General features: G+C 36.5%; 1 protein-coding gene and 1 long non-coding RNA gene across 3 annotated transcripts; one reads left to right on the forward strand and one right to left on the reverse strand.

Moving 5' to 3' along the window:
* The first annotated feature begins 624 nt into the window (after positions 1-624).
* Positions 625-11,800, forward strand: Trim9 (Tripartite motif containing 9). Its single transcript, XM_053757178.1, has 9 exons — positions 625-1,489; positions 1,639-1,734; positions 1,875-2,108; positions 3,417-3,564; positions 4,454-4,590; positions 5,094-5,232; positions 5,476-5,712; positions 6,068-6,240; positions 9,341-11,800. The coding sequence occupies exons 1-9, from the start codon at positions 809-811 to the stop codon at positions 9,473-9,475; spliced, it is 1,980 nt and encodes a 659-aa protein (XP_053613153.1). The 5' UTR covers positions 625-808; the 3' UTR covers positions 9,476-11,800.
* Positions 7,536-8,607, reverse strand: LOC128676816 (uncharacterized). Of its 2 annotated transcripts, XR_008405466.1 has the most exons (4): positions 8,534-8,591; positions 8,216-8,378; positions 8,075-8,147; positions 7,536-7,988 (listed from the first exon to the last, which is right to left on the reverse strand). It is a non-coding gene; the product is annotated as an uncharacterized LOC128676816 (long non-coding RNA). The 2 variants fall into 2 exon arrangements; XR_008405465.1 differs by having other exon boundaries at positions 8,216-8,607.
* Positions 11,801-14,238: the final 2,438 nt, after the last annotated feature.

Genomic DNA, 14,238 nt, shown 5'->3' on the forward strand with positions numbered 1-14,238 from the left:
TAGGACTTGACATTGACATTACCTGTAGTGCTGTACTGCCATGGAATCAGTAACTGTACTCTGTACGAAGTACTTACTAAATCCATATGGGTGCTGCCAACCCGCCAACCATAGCTGCCAACTATCGATAGTTGGCATATCGATTCTATCCATGGGTTTAGTACGTACTTCGTACAACAGTACTTACTAATTCCATGATCCTATCTTAGATCATTTCGATCACACGACTAGATTCCCAGTTCTTCTACACTCACCATGGAATACGTTGCTAGAACAAACATTACGTGTGCTAGAAGCGTACACTTTGGCTAGAAGTAAAATAATATGTGTATACTGACATGATAGCGCGTCACGGATGGCTACAGATGATGATGACATGGAATTAGTACGTACTCCGTCGAAGTACGTACTAAATCCATGGATTATGATGATAGCGCTGCAATCACAAAAGAAAGGGCCCGCGCGCGGGTCACGCTGCAATGTTGTAAGTTTGCAGATTTAACAAATTCCAAGCAAAATTGCAAAGTATATTGAGCAATAACGGCAGGATAGTCTATTCATTCATTCAAATAGTGTCATTCAAATTCATTCATATAGTGTCATTCAAATTCATTTGAATCGCTCATTCAATTTAATCAAATTCTTATTGGGCAATGCTTGCTTTGTAAGTGTCGTGTTTTTGTAGGAAATATATTTATTTATAATAATTCTAACAGATAAACAATGAATAATATTAGCCCAACAATAAATTATTACATCACTATTATTTTGCATTTGTTTATCACATCATTAAAATAAACCTTTAAAAATGGAAGAAGAATTGAGATGTTTTGTGTGCAAAGAATTTTACAGGGAACCTGTGCTTTTACCTTGTGGGCACGCTTTATGCCGTAGCTGTGCGACAGGTTTACAATGCCCTGTCCATGAAACTGAGAATTCAGTGGCTTCTAGTGATTACCAGGAAGCTGACAAAGCGTCTGTGTCTAGCGAAACGGATAGCGGCGTGGTATGTGGATCAAGGCCTAATAGTTACGCAGGAACGCCTGCCGCGCCCGTTTTTCCTACAGCGGCATTTACTTTATCATGTCCATTGTGTAGAAAACAAGTTTACTTAGATGATAATGGAGCTGACGGTTTGCCACCGTTCCGCGTTATGCGGACTATCGTGGAGCGATTCGGAGGAGTTACTGGATCTCCACCTGCTGAAGAGGCATGTCAGATGTGCGAAGGCGAGCGCAGAGCAGCCATAGTGCGTTGTGAGCAATGCTCGGTGCGATACTGTGCGGGATGCAGAGATGCTTGGCATCCGACTCGTGGTCCCCTAGCACAGCATGTACTTAGAGCACTCGGCACCACATGCATTGACCATGGATCCTCCCCAGTATTATTTTGCAACACATGCTTAGTCCCTATCTGTCAACGTTGTCATGCTGAAAAGCATGCCACACATGAGACACAACAACTAGCCACAGCTGCCAGGGCCCATAAGGTATGCATTTTTCCATTATTTGCTGTTGGACACAGGGGAACATAGAGTGGGACCACTCACCAAGCCACATACAGGTTATGTGACTATGATTCACTATTGTAAGTCACCTCATTTGCCATTCTGATAATAATGAAATGTTTATTTTTCAGACTGAACTATCACAATCACTTCATCAACTTTCTGAACAAGCTAAAGCCATGACAGAATATATACAATTGGTAAAAGGATCAAGTGAAAAGATTAATGTGAGTATTATCTATCTGACTCTGAACCCATTTCCAGTTACTTCACACAGAATGTCAACACTCAGGGTTTTCTTTCCTAATTTCTCATTTTATCAGACAGTGTTACATGACTTAAGGTTATGTTTAAATATGATTTTCAGGAATCTTGTGAAGACCTTGAGAAGCAGATAGACCAAGCCTGTGCAGAAGTGATACACGCGGTGGAAGTCCGTCGTGACGAGCTGGTGAGGGCGGCGCGGGGCACCCGCTCGCAGACCGCGGCCGGCATGCGCTCGCTCACGTCTCAGGCCGCACAGAAGCTTCGCGAAGCCACTGCCTTGCTACACTTCTCTATAGAAGCATTGAAGGAGTCTGACCATGCAGCATTTCTTCAGGTAATATTTTCAATATTTGCGCCAAAGTGGCCTAATCCAGAATTTTTCGTATTATAATATAGCCTTAAACAATATGATTAAAATTTATCACTAATTTAATTAATATACAAATAATGTAGTTGACAAGGTCAGAGAATTGTAAAAAATATGCATAATCTATAATTAATCTAAAATTTAAAGTTGGTTGGAATGTCCATTTTCAAAAAGTATGTAATTATAAAAACAAACTAAACCATTATTAAAAAAAACTTCTGTCTTAAAAGCAAAAAAAAATCATTACTCAATATGATATGATGATGTAAGAATTTAGTCCAACAACAAAAAAATTATCTTTGTAATAGATAACAACATACAGACAGGGTGGAGCAGGGCAGCTGTAGTACTGATAATAACACCTGATAGGATTGGCCTATATTATTACTGATAACAAATTGAATGTAAACAGAACATTTCAACAAATGCATAAATATAAACATACAATAAATGCATAAATTCACATTAGTGAATGTATGCGTTTATTATCAAGAATGCCTACCTACCATTGGTATGGTAGCCTACCTGGTCATACCTGTATTTTGTGACTGGCTGACTGCATAGCTTTTGTATTATGTTTAGGTTTGTATGGAATTGAACATATACATACATGCATACGTTCAATTCCATACAAACCTCACGCATTCTGCGTGCACCAGTTTATATACTAATATCCCATTTTATATTGAAATATTTGAAAACTTTTAAATGAATGTATGCATTGACTTTATGTATTTGAAATTTTTTACGAAATTATTTTATATTTTCTTGTGGCTAGTTTCTCAATGAAATGTGAAAAAATATTGTTTTGGGGTAAAAGTGTCTTTTACCCCAAAACAATATTTTTTCCGGGATGTCCTTCTCCATAATCGTAACTGTATCATCATTTAACAAAATAGCTCGAACCTTTTTCATTTAATGCTGCTGACGTTTCATCGACCTTAAAGATATACACATCCTCTCATATTATAAAACAAAGTCCTCTACCGTGTTTGTCTGTACCCGATAAGCTCCACAACTACTGCGCGTATTTTCATGTAGTTTTCACCAATAGATAGAGTGATACCTGAGGTAGGTTTAGGGGTATATTTTATTATGTTTTTACTCGAGCGAAGCCGGAACGGGCCGCTAGTTATATAGTATATAGTGTTTAAAGCACAAAAGTTTAAAAAACATCACAATCTTTCGCAACAAACTACCCAAAACAAAAACCCATGGAAACAAAAAATCCATTAAAAAAAATAGAGTTGAATTACATAGATATTTGTCGGTTAGGTGGGCAGCATTCTGTCTATGCGCGCGCAGCAAACAGCCAGCAAGCTGAGCTCCTCGCTGTCGCCGCCGCCCGCCGCGCCCGCGCTCACGCTCGACACCGAACCTGTGCTGCGCACTGTACGCTCCATGAACTTCATTGAGTGCATACGTGAGTATACCTTTATTTGTTTATACTAACAAGCAGCCAAACAGGCACGCGGCACACCTAATGGTAGATCACTACTGCCTATGCCTGCAACACTATGTGGTGTAAGGTTGCCTGCCACACTATCCTGTAATTTCATTGCCTTTCTCACACACAGAGATTGCTTGGTGACAGAAATAGACGAGAATAAGGTACACGTGCAGACAACCTTCAATTGTATATTATGTGGAGCTAATATCACGGCTGTTTTCCATTTATGACGTTTAGCTTTTATTCGTTTCAAGTTAACGTTTTCACCACGGGGGTTTTAACGTTGCGAACAGGTTCTATTGGTTCGGAATTCATGAGTGACGTAATGTCTCTCGTATCCCTACGTCGACTCAGTTTGGCAACCAAAATGTACCTAATACTTCTTTATTTTTTTTATTATTCACTTTCTTATGTCTTGACCTTTTACTACAATATATTCAGAAAAAAAATTAAATAATTGGTATTTTTCACAATTTATTTTGCTGTCGTTGGAAATCTAGCTGCTGAAAGGGAACTGAAAACATCAGGTAAGCTACTCTAAATGTTTTAGTGTTTAGTCTTACCTATCTATTAGTCCTACAATTGAAAAGAAGGAAATAAAGTATGGCTATTACCCGCAGCTCCACTCGCGGTAGCTTATGTTTGACCTCTGATCATTAACTATATTCAATTCTAAAATTCCTCAAAACCGGCCCGTAGGTTTAGTTAACTCCAGTGTACTAAACATCTGATGTAGATCAGATCAGATGCATCAGATGTTTCTAAATTATTATTATATAATTTTCATAGAAATATATATTAAACGTACAGACAGTTTGTTTACCGTTTTGATATATTGACGACCGTATCGTGCACACGACAGCGCCGGGCGCGCCCTCGATGGCGGTGGAGGCGTGCGCGGCGCGCGGATGCTCGTGCACGCTGGCGTGGCGCGCGCCCGCCGCCGCCGTGCGCGGCTACGTGCTCGAGCTGGACGACGGGCTCGGCGGGCCCTTCCGGGTGAGTGCACGGTGTATATTGCGCGATATTAAATCAATTAGAAAAGAAGTGTCATTTAATGCACGTTGATATTGCCTAATGACTGAGAAGAACGAGACGATGTATGCTAAAACTTTATATCTACGTCTTTTAAGTGTTTTAAATATCCAAGTTGATCTATATATAATGCTTTTTTCACTTCTAGTGCTCGTAAGATTTGATGTAAGCCACCTGTTTTAAACCCTGGAGCATAAAATAAAAAAAGAAAATCTTATGTCTAATATATAATATAAAGAAGTCATAGACTCAAAAAATCTCTAGCGAAACCGTTATATATTTACGTCTAATCAACTTAAAAGTGACCAGTATCAATTGGCCAAAACTATATTTGAAATAAGTCCAAAGCATGGAAGAGTCGAGTCTTTATCAACACTACCATAAAACAAGTCTCAAAGTTACTTAGGGTTTGCTCAATTTGCTCATGTATGATTTGTCCCTATTATATGTATGTATTGTTTTTTTAGGAAGTGTACTGCGGTCGCGAGACAGTGTGCACAATAGACGGATTGCACTACGCGTCCCTGTACAGTGCTCGAGTGAAGGCCTTCAACGGCGCCGGCGACGGCCCCTACAGCGAGGTCATCGGCCTGCAGACATCACCCGGTATTTCATTATAATATTCCTATATGTCCTTGACTGTCCCTGGTGACTGGCAAATTAAAGGTTAATTATGACATAAAAGGGTACTAATAAGGCGATCAAGTCAAATCAGGTATTATTTTCGTTGTGGGGTTGTAAACTAAAAAAAAAAAAAGTGTTACTATAAATTGATCGATCACATAGTAGTCACTGTCGTGTATATTATGTGAATATACGACAGGCAAGTATAATATTGTTACATTCCAGTGGCGTGGTTCTCGTGGGACGCGCGCTGCGGCGGCGCGGAGGGCTGCGACGGGCTGCAGCTGAGCGACGGCGGGCTGAGCGCGCGCGCGGGCGGCTGGCAGCCGCGCGTGGCGCTCGCCGACCAGCCGCTCGCGCGCGGCACGCACTACTGGAAGCTGAGGCTCGACCATTACGACGCCGACGCCGACCCTGCCATAGGCATCGCGAGGGCCGACGTCGCCAGGGACAAGATGCTAGGTTTGTATTCACATAGTGTTCAGTTCAATGGGAAGCAGAAAACTTAATGACGCGTCATGGCAGCTGCTACTCATTCACTACCACGCGTGGTCCAGTCAGTCTAACTAAGAATCCAAACACACCTGGTTTTATTACCCGTTTAGGCCTGAACAATATTTCACTTTTATTTTGGCTTTCAGCTAGATCTCTCAATTCCAGCTGTATTTAATTAATATTACTCATAGTTGGCAAATAAATGTTGGAGCTTTTGAATCTTTAAAAGAGATTTCTATAAAATTTAATACACTGATGGAACCTAAAAAATTTAAGACACTGACCTGCTAAAAAACTTAGAAATGTTAATTAATTCACCCAGGCACGGACGCGCTAGGCTGGGCGATGTACATAGACAGTACGCGGTCGTGGTTCGTGCATGGAGGGGCGCACGGAGGCCGCGTGGCCGGGGGCGTGGCCCAGGGCAGCTGTGTGGGCGTCCTGCTGGACCTCACCAGGGGCACTCTGCAGTTCACCGTGGACGACCGCCCGCAGGTACTTGATGTAAAGATTATCTCTCATCTCCGCGGGCCGCGGGCGTGGCCCGGGACAGAAGTGTTAGCGAGCTGCTGGACCTAAAGAATTTTATTAAATAGTATCTCTCCGGAACATGATAGTTTTCCATCGTAGAAAATGTAGTCGCAATTTACTTTAAGGATTTTGGTGGTCATCGTTTTCTTTTTGATGCAACTGCGTCTATATATCTAGTATAACATAATTTGTAACATCACTTTTTTAGTTTAAATAAAAGAAATTGATAAAAACGTGCGCTAGTGGGAGGGCTGGCCCATTCATAAATGAGTTACCTTCGGCATTTATTTTCAGCAGTGGTTGTTTCGAAATGCTTGTAGTATGCTTTAAGTTAAATATTTTTTATGTGGCTATGAGGACCCCTTCTGTTCCTCGCCAGTTGTAAATATTAAATTGATTATTATATTGAGATCTTATATCTTATGAAAATGTGCCTGTAAAGGTCTATTTTCTGGTACGACTGGAGAGTTTTTAAAAATACAGACAATATCACGAAAAATTTACGTTTTAATAACGATAAAGTTATATTTCTTTTATATCCTATATAAGAATAGTGTACGAATATCTTTCATAAGATAAATTTAAAGGATGATTCACATCGACTCGCAGAAGTATTATTTAAATACTATATTTATAATTTTTTTAAAAAAGAACTCTATGCAACGGCTTTATCGGCGAATTTGCAATGACTCTGGACACTTTGATATCCTATTGACTGACATCGTTGTATTTTATTTTTTTTAATATCTGTCACGAAGACGTAGTTATTCTTTTTCTGTAAGTTGGTCTATCGAACATAATATAACCGTGCGTTTGAAATTCAAATTTATAAAACATTCCTTTGACAAACACGTCGACATTAGCATGACATGCTGAATAGCAAAGCAATTTTTAATTGTAATTGCGCTTGTACTACCGAGTTAGTGCTTTTTATGATTTTTATTTTGGATTCTATACGAAAATAATAAAAAGCAACTTGTAAAATTTTCTGTACATCTGTTTATCAAGATTCTTTTTATATCTGATATTTGACTTTTTGTTGAGAAACTACATTTCAAATTTTTACATTACATAAATATTGTCATGTGGGAAACCTCAAACTTAATAAATTTGACCTTGGTTCCCACCAACAAAAGAAAATAATAAATGTCTCAGCACTAGCGTTCAAGTACTGAGAAAAATAATAAAAATAAATAAATTACCTGCTGATTCATTGGGGAAACTACTAATAGGAAACAAATTAAACCGAGGTATCCAGAATACAGGTGTTTATTTTTATGTAATATGTTTACTTTCACTTTATAATGCAAATTATAATATTATTACATACATATCCCTATATTTAATCTAGCTCAGTGGTATAAACTGTGAGTTCTATGTATGCTAATAAGTTAACGCCACCATTGATATTTAATAACTAAATTTAAATTTTAAATCTTAAGTTGGAAGCTAATGACATCCGGCATAGAAATAATAAAGAAAGAAGGTACGACCTGTTTCATGTGAAGAAAGCTTGCTGGATAATTGTGTGAGAAAACTTATGTCCTGAAGTAATTATTAAAACTGGCAGTCATTGCGGCGGCCAACAGTTCACCTCCAGTGAACCAACAAAAGTGCAACCGTCTTGTACTTAATACAATAATTAACAGGAATAAATCCATGTAACTCCACAATACCAAAATCTTCAAAATAATCAAAATCCCAATCCGCAACTGAAATAAAAAAAAAAATTAATTACAACCAATTCACACAATTAAGAAACAGACACCTGGGCATCTTTAAGAGTTGTAGGGCTTACCACTATGTGCTGGGAACCCGCCACCCTCAATATAAAATGGATGCCACATTGCCTCTCACTGGGAACATCACATCTGAAAGAAATCAGAATACATTCACAAGCGCAACGCAAGCTGAAGACATCTCATTCTATCAAACTTACCAGATGACACCAAACAATATTAATAATAGGCAACTGGCACACATGCCTGCTGAAGGCAGGCTCCTCATCTTGTCCAACCTTCTACGGCTCCGATGAACAGGAAATGCCTCGAAACTTCGATCCTGTATGCCCTGATGTTACAACAGCAAACTCCCGAGATAAACTACGACTAAAGGACCTTTATTACTCTCGAACAGAAACCATATTTTGTAACAAATGTAAATCACTGTAAATCAATTTAATTTAAAGAAAACTGCTTCTTTCAGTCCTTCAGCATGACTTTGTCATACATAAATAATTATCCTTGTTGATATTTACCAATTAATTTCAATAAACAAATGCAAATTTTGTACGATATCAACACCAACCTTGTCACCTGTCAAGTAACACTGACGTTGACATAGAACCGTGTAAAACCAATATCGATCCACTGTCGCAAAACATAGTCGCCCTACGCGTCTGTCTGTTTGAAAGCTTTCTTTTATTTGACCATGCATCGGATTTGATGCAGTTGTCCAAAGGTTTATATATACACTAGCTTTTGCCCACAACTTCGTATGTTAAGTAAAAATCCGTGTCCCGTGGGAATTTCAGGAAATCCCTTCTTAGTGTCCCCCTACATTGTCCTAGGAAACTACATACTACTACTACACGCCAAATTTCAGCTTTCTACGCCCAGTAGTTTCGGCTGTGCATTGTCTGTCAGTCAATCACTCAGTTTTATTTTTTACCAAGAGTTTTATTAATATTTACATAAATTCCCCCATTTTTAATAAAAATATTACGACTAATATTTATGTAAGTAGGTACTTTACATTTTTCTCAAATAGTATGTTTATGTTGAAATCCATACTATCCACATCCACCCATCCATACTTCCATAAGTACTAAATGTGTTTTATATATAATACTAGCGGACCGTCCCGGCTTCGCTCTGGTAGAAACATAATAAACTATACAACTAGACCATCCTCGGAAGTCACACTATCTATTGATGTACCACATAAAAATCCGTGCAGTAGTTTTTTGGACAGATGCAGCAGAAAACTTTGTTTTATTTTATGTAAGGATATGAAATACAGTATAAGTTATGGTTATATTTATATTCACTATGATTGTTCATAGGGCGACATCGCATTCACGGGTCTTCGCGGTGCTTTCTACCCAGCGGTGTCTTTAAACCGCGGCGTGGCCGTCACTCTACAGCCTGGCCTGCCACCGCCGCCGGACTTGCTGATGTCCCAGCTCGCTATAGAGTAATCTAGACTTACATTCTCATCATGAGAAGGGATGAAGGAGACATTGATAGTTTCTCCTTGCATTGATACAAAGCTTGCGATAAGCGCCCATAGTTAGTCCCATAAGGTGCGCACTATCGTGTAATAACAGTTATCTAGACGAGATAAATCTCCTCTGAAAACGGCAGATTTTATCGCCCCCTAACAACAAGAGCGCGAGTGTCGATTCAGTTCACTTTATTGTGTCACAAGGTTTTTCAATAGTAGCTTAAAGTTTTGTTTCAACAGTAGCAACGAGCAGAACTCACTACAATTGAAAAACCATTGATTATTAACATTTAGCGCTTCCAGAATTTTTGGAATAAAAGGCTAAAATAAATACCATCGAATCGAAGGCCATTTTAATTTATCACATATCTTACCTATGTACTTACGTAAAAGAATGAGTAGATTTGCATAAGCCGCCCAGTAGTTTAAGTTAATATATTAATTGTTTTTGACATATTTATAGTTTGTAGATAGAAATTATTGAATACAGTTTGATGTGTGATTTAATTTTAACATAATTGTTTGAATTACTGATCAGAATGCTATAACTTCTGTGATTTTAAAACCATTTCATTCAAATACATTAATTATCAAAATTTAATACTACCTACATTATTCGGATTTTTTTAAACACCTTTGGTAATCGCACCATCGAGAAAATATTCAAAGTTTTGCTAGCTACCCTAATTTTTAAAAGTTAAAAATACTTTGATCATTAAGATCCATCCGAATTTATTTGGAAACCTTCGTGATTCTCCCTTTTATCGCAAAGTATATACAATCGAAACATCGAAGGAACGTGTCAACAATGACATCGGTTTGTACGTTACGTAAACTAACATACCTACTTATTCTGATCGTTACATATTTTTAGGTAAAAAACCAACCGGGTTGATTTAAAAAAATAATTTTTGTTTTCAAATATAATATGTATTATGTTTCCGTATCCTGTCACTGTGTGTACCAACAAATAATGACTATTCTGAATGGTCTATAGGTACAGTAAAAGTCTTCAGAAAATAATTTATCTATTTTTACTGTTTTTCTTTTTCGTACGAACATTTCCATGAAACTGTTACAGTACAAATAAGTGTAATCTTTTTTATAACATATTAGTTTTAACACTGCCAGGTAAGAAATGATGTTGCACAATCAACTGGTGCTTGGGACCTGAACTATATTCCATTTCCATGTTGTGTATCAGGTTTATATAATAATTTTTATATTTTTTTATTTCTGTAAGAGTCGCGGTGTCTAGTTTCCTCCTGCTGTTTGAGTATTGTACTTATTCATATTTTGATATGTTATAAGTAATTCCATAATATATTGAACCTTGTTTAACCTTGAACGAACATACCTGTCGCGGTACAAATTGTTTTAGTAAATTGAAGATTAACTACACTGTAACGTCTACTGTTACTATTTCCTACCTCTTAAGTTTTATCAACTGATTATCGGGCGGAAGCAGGAGCGTGCCAGTTCCATGTTTCGTCCGGAGTCTTAAAATGTCGTTGTATACACTGTACAAGCTATTACACCTATAATACCTATATACATACGTAAGGGTAACATATGGTACCTTGGGTATTAACAATTCTAGAATGGGTGCTCAAAAATATTTTTTCGCATTCTTTACAATGGACGCGTCTGATGACTACTATAAGTGTTAATATTTACTTGAAACTTCGCATAGATCTACACAAGGTACCGTATGTTGATATTCCGTATGTCTAATAGGTATTTTATAAAATGTATATTGTATATGAACTCGGTGTCACGTGTCACGTCCGTGTCCGTTCAGTCTCAGAAAAGTATCGAAATAAATTATATGAATTCATCGCAGGAAGCAACTAGCACCTTCGCGAATTTTTCATACACATAGCTTTTATTAATGGTTGCTATTTTTTTTATTATACTATTTTTACAATTAAAAAATCCTGCAAATTGGCCATTACTAGTCATAAAACATGAATCAAAAATCCAGAAATGGAGCAAACGCCTATTAATAATAATATATAGTTATAGATATTTGTCTAATCATTTAAAAATTATTAAATTGAAATGTTGCCATTATGTTATATGGGTCATAAAATGTTTGTTTAATGTTTTTCTAAAACTATTTGTGACAACGAAGGTTTGACATAGTTTGACAAGACAGTTTTTTTAAAGAGTTTCGTCACCAACAAGTGTTCCGAGGCCCTTAACCTTTACGTGTTTGTATTGTTTGGGTTTAAGCAATGCCATATATGTACTTAATTAAATTATGACTGATTTATATTAAAACTTCAGGTAAAATTTACATATTTCTGTTTTTTTTTCCAAGTCCCTTCAACGTTTTGTAGCTTGATAGAAATTTATAAAATATTGCACGCGCATGGATAATAAGAAAGAAAGAAGAAAATGTTTTATTCGGCAAAAAAAACATAAAGTTACAAACGGTATCGAAACCCTATATGTTGGCTAGCTTATGTATATAATCGAATACACATGTTGTTTGCGAAGTTATTGTTCTCTTACCTACCTACCTAAATTTTTAAATTTTTGAATTTTTGGCACTAAAATAAGTAGGTATAACTGAAAATTCACACTAAAGTTATAGGTGACATAAAGTAGTACAAGAAAGTTCACTTATTTTTTTTGTTTCCAAACATTCAGCAACGACCTAGGTACCTACTACAATATATTTATAGAACAACATTCATCAGACTTATTTTCTCCAACTCAATCTAATTTCGCATTTGTTAATGTTTGGTTTAATTCTATCCTAATATTATAAATGCGAAAGTTTATGACGATGTATATGTATAATGTATATTTCATTTTCACGCAAAATCGTAAGTACTTGCTTTTTATCCCGAAAATCCCACGGAAGCGAAGCCCCGGTCCGCAGCTAGAAATATAAAAATTCAGCGCCAACCGCGCCAAAGTGTTTCGGATGCGTTATCATACCTAAAAACTTTAATTCTATTTCTGGTATCTGGGGGTAGAAATTAAATATATAAAAAGTTACCTATGTTGGATTACGGTGTCTTCAAAGTGCGAATTAGCTGTGAAAGCGTGACAGACAGACATATACAATATTGCGTATAGCTTAAATAATTATTTGTTGTGTTATATAGTAATTTTAAAAAGTTGAGGGTTCTATTCTGTCATCAATACAAGTTAAAGAACAATAGCAAATGCAATTTTTTTTACTTCGTTATCGCTTATTTATTCATATAACTCCATTAACATGCCCGAGTACATCTGCGGAGTACATTATAAGCACCTACTATTATATCATCTCACGTAAATACTTCATCTCACTCCTATTTTTGAAGAGGCAAGTAACTAATTATTTGTTTTGACAAAAATTTGATACCTAGTGGTAACTAACTGAGTATTAAATAAATTTCAAAGATAGCAATGTTTTTTTTTTCCACCTAAGAATAATTCACATCGAAGAAAATAATATAGTATGTTCATTAAAAAAACTTGACATTTATATTTAACCACCACAGACCATATACAACATCATGTTTTAGTTTAAATGTGTTTCAGTTAAATTAAACATTTAAGTCAAGGTAATATAGAGAAAAATGTTGTCATGGCAGTTGGTTGTTATTTCTGAGATGTTGTAATGATTTATTTATATTGAGTAAACAAGATGCCGCGATAGAAAGAATAGTAGTATAAATGGTACCTAGGTACTTCGATGATAATACTACTTTGTGGTATCTGAGGGCACGACAGTGCTCCCGCAAGTCGAGCAAAAAAAGCGGCACGGCCGTACCATACTTTTCTCAAAGCAATTCAGCCCAATTTCGAACCCCTATAACTTCGTTGTGGATAAAACAGGAAGCCTACATTTTCAGTAACTAAGCAGATATTGTATAAACACTGTAAATTTCAAATTTCTCAATAGTAGTTTAAGAATTATAACTTTTTAGTTTCTTGATTTTGTCACTCACTCACTCACTGACTGACCGATCATCAAAAGTCCAAGGCACTTCTAGCAGACATAGAAGCTTCAAATTTAAAATACAATTAAGTGTTTAGTGTCTAAATCAAGGGAATATAATTTAAAAGATTTTTAATATTGATATGATAATAACTTACGTAATAACTTAAGACAGAACCTAAATAAATTAATCGACTTGGTATTATATGAATCTAACAATTTTTTACGGTAGAAAAACTGAACTTGGGTTGTTTACAGCATGTGTTTAGATGAGACGAAACTGTTAAAGTCCTATCATACAATCATATGAATTAATCTTAAATTTAAATGAATGTTGGATGAATAGTCATAGTGGAAATGTACAGTTAAATTTTTCTAATCATTTTGACTCTTTACGAAAAACGCGAACGATGTCGCGTGCATCAGCTAGTATAAAAATAAAATAGGTTATGTATTTATAAAAACAAATAAATCTGTCAAGAGCAAAATAATTAGACTCGCGCGCCGAGGGTTCCGTACAAATCTGTAAGTACAGTTTTTAGTTGTTGTTTCTATCCAAAAAATATAGAAAACTTTTTTCGGTCAACGCCAGGCTCGAGCCTACACGTGGCATAATTTCAAATGGGATTTTAGAATCTTTGACTCGAAATTTTAAATAGCAATTTTTTAAATGAGCTAATTTACATAATTTTGGAATTTTCCCTTTATTTTCATTGTTAATGCTAACTTCATGTCAAATTTCATGATTCTAGGTCCAAAGGAAGCACTGACATTTAATGTATCTAGAGTACGGGAAG

The sequence above is a fragment of the Plodia interpunctella genome, chromosome 16 (genome assembly GCF_027563975.2).
Source record: "Plodia interpunctella isolate USDA-ARS_2022_Savannah chromosome 16, ilPloInte3.2, whole genome shotgun sequence".
Taxonomy (NCBI): Eukaryota; Metazoa; Arthropoda; class Insecta; order Lepidoptera; family Pyralidae; genus Plodia; species Plodia interpunctella.

Bases quoted from the DNA above. Each gene is read 5' to 3' on its own strand.
- Trim9 (XM_053757178.1), top strand. From the start codon at position 809: ATGGAAGAAGAATTGAGATGTTTTGTGTGCAAAGAATTTTACAGGGAA. The intron at 1,490-1,638 runs GTATGCATTTTT...TTTATTTTTCAG, and splicing joins CAGCTGCCAGGGCCCATAAG to ACTGAACTATCACAATCACT. The intron at 5,713-6,067 runs GTTTGTATTCAC...TAATTCACCCAG, and splicing joins CGCCAGGGACAAGATGCTAG to GCACGGACGCGCTAGGCTGG.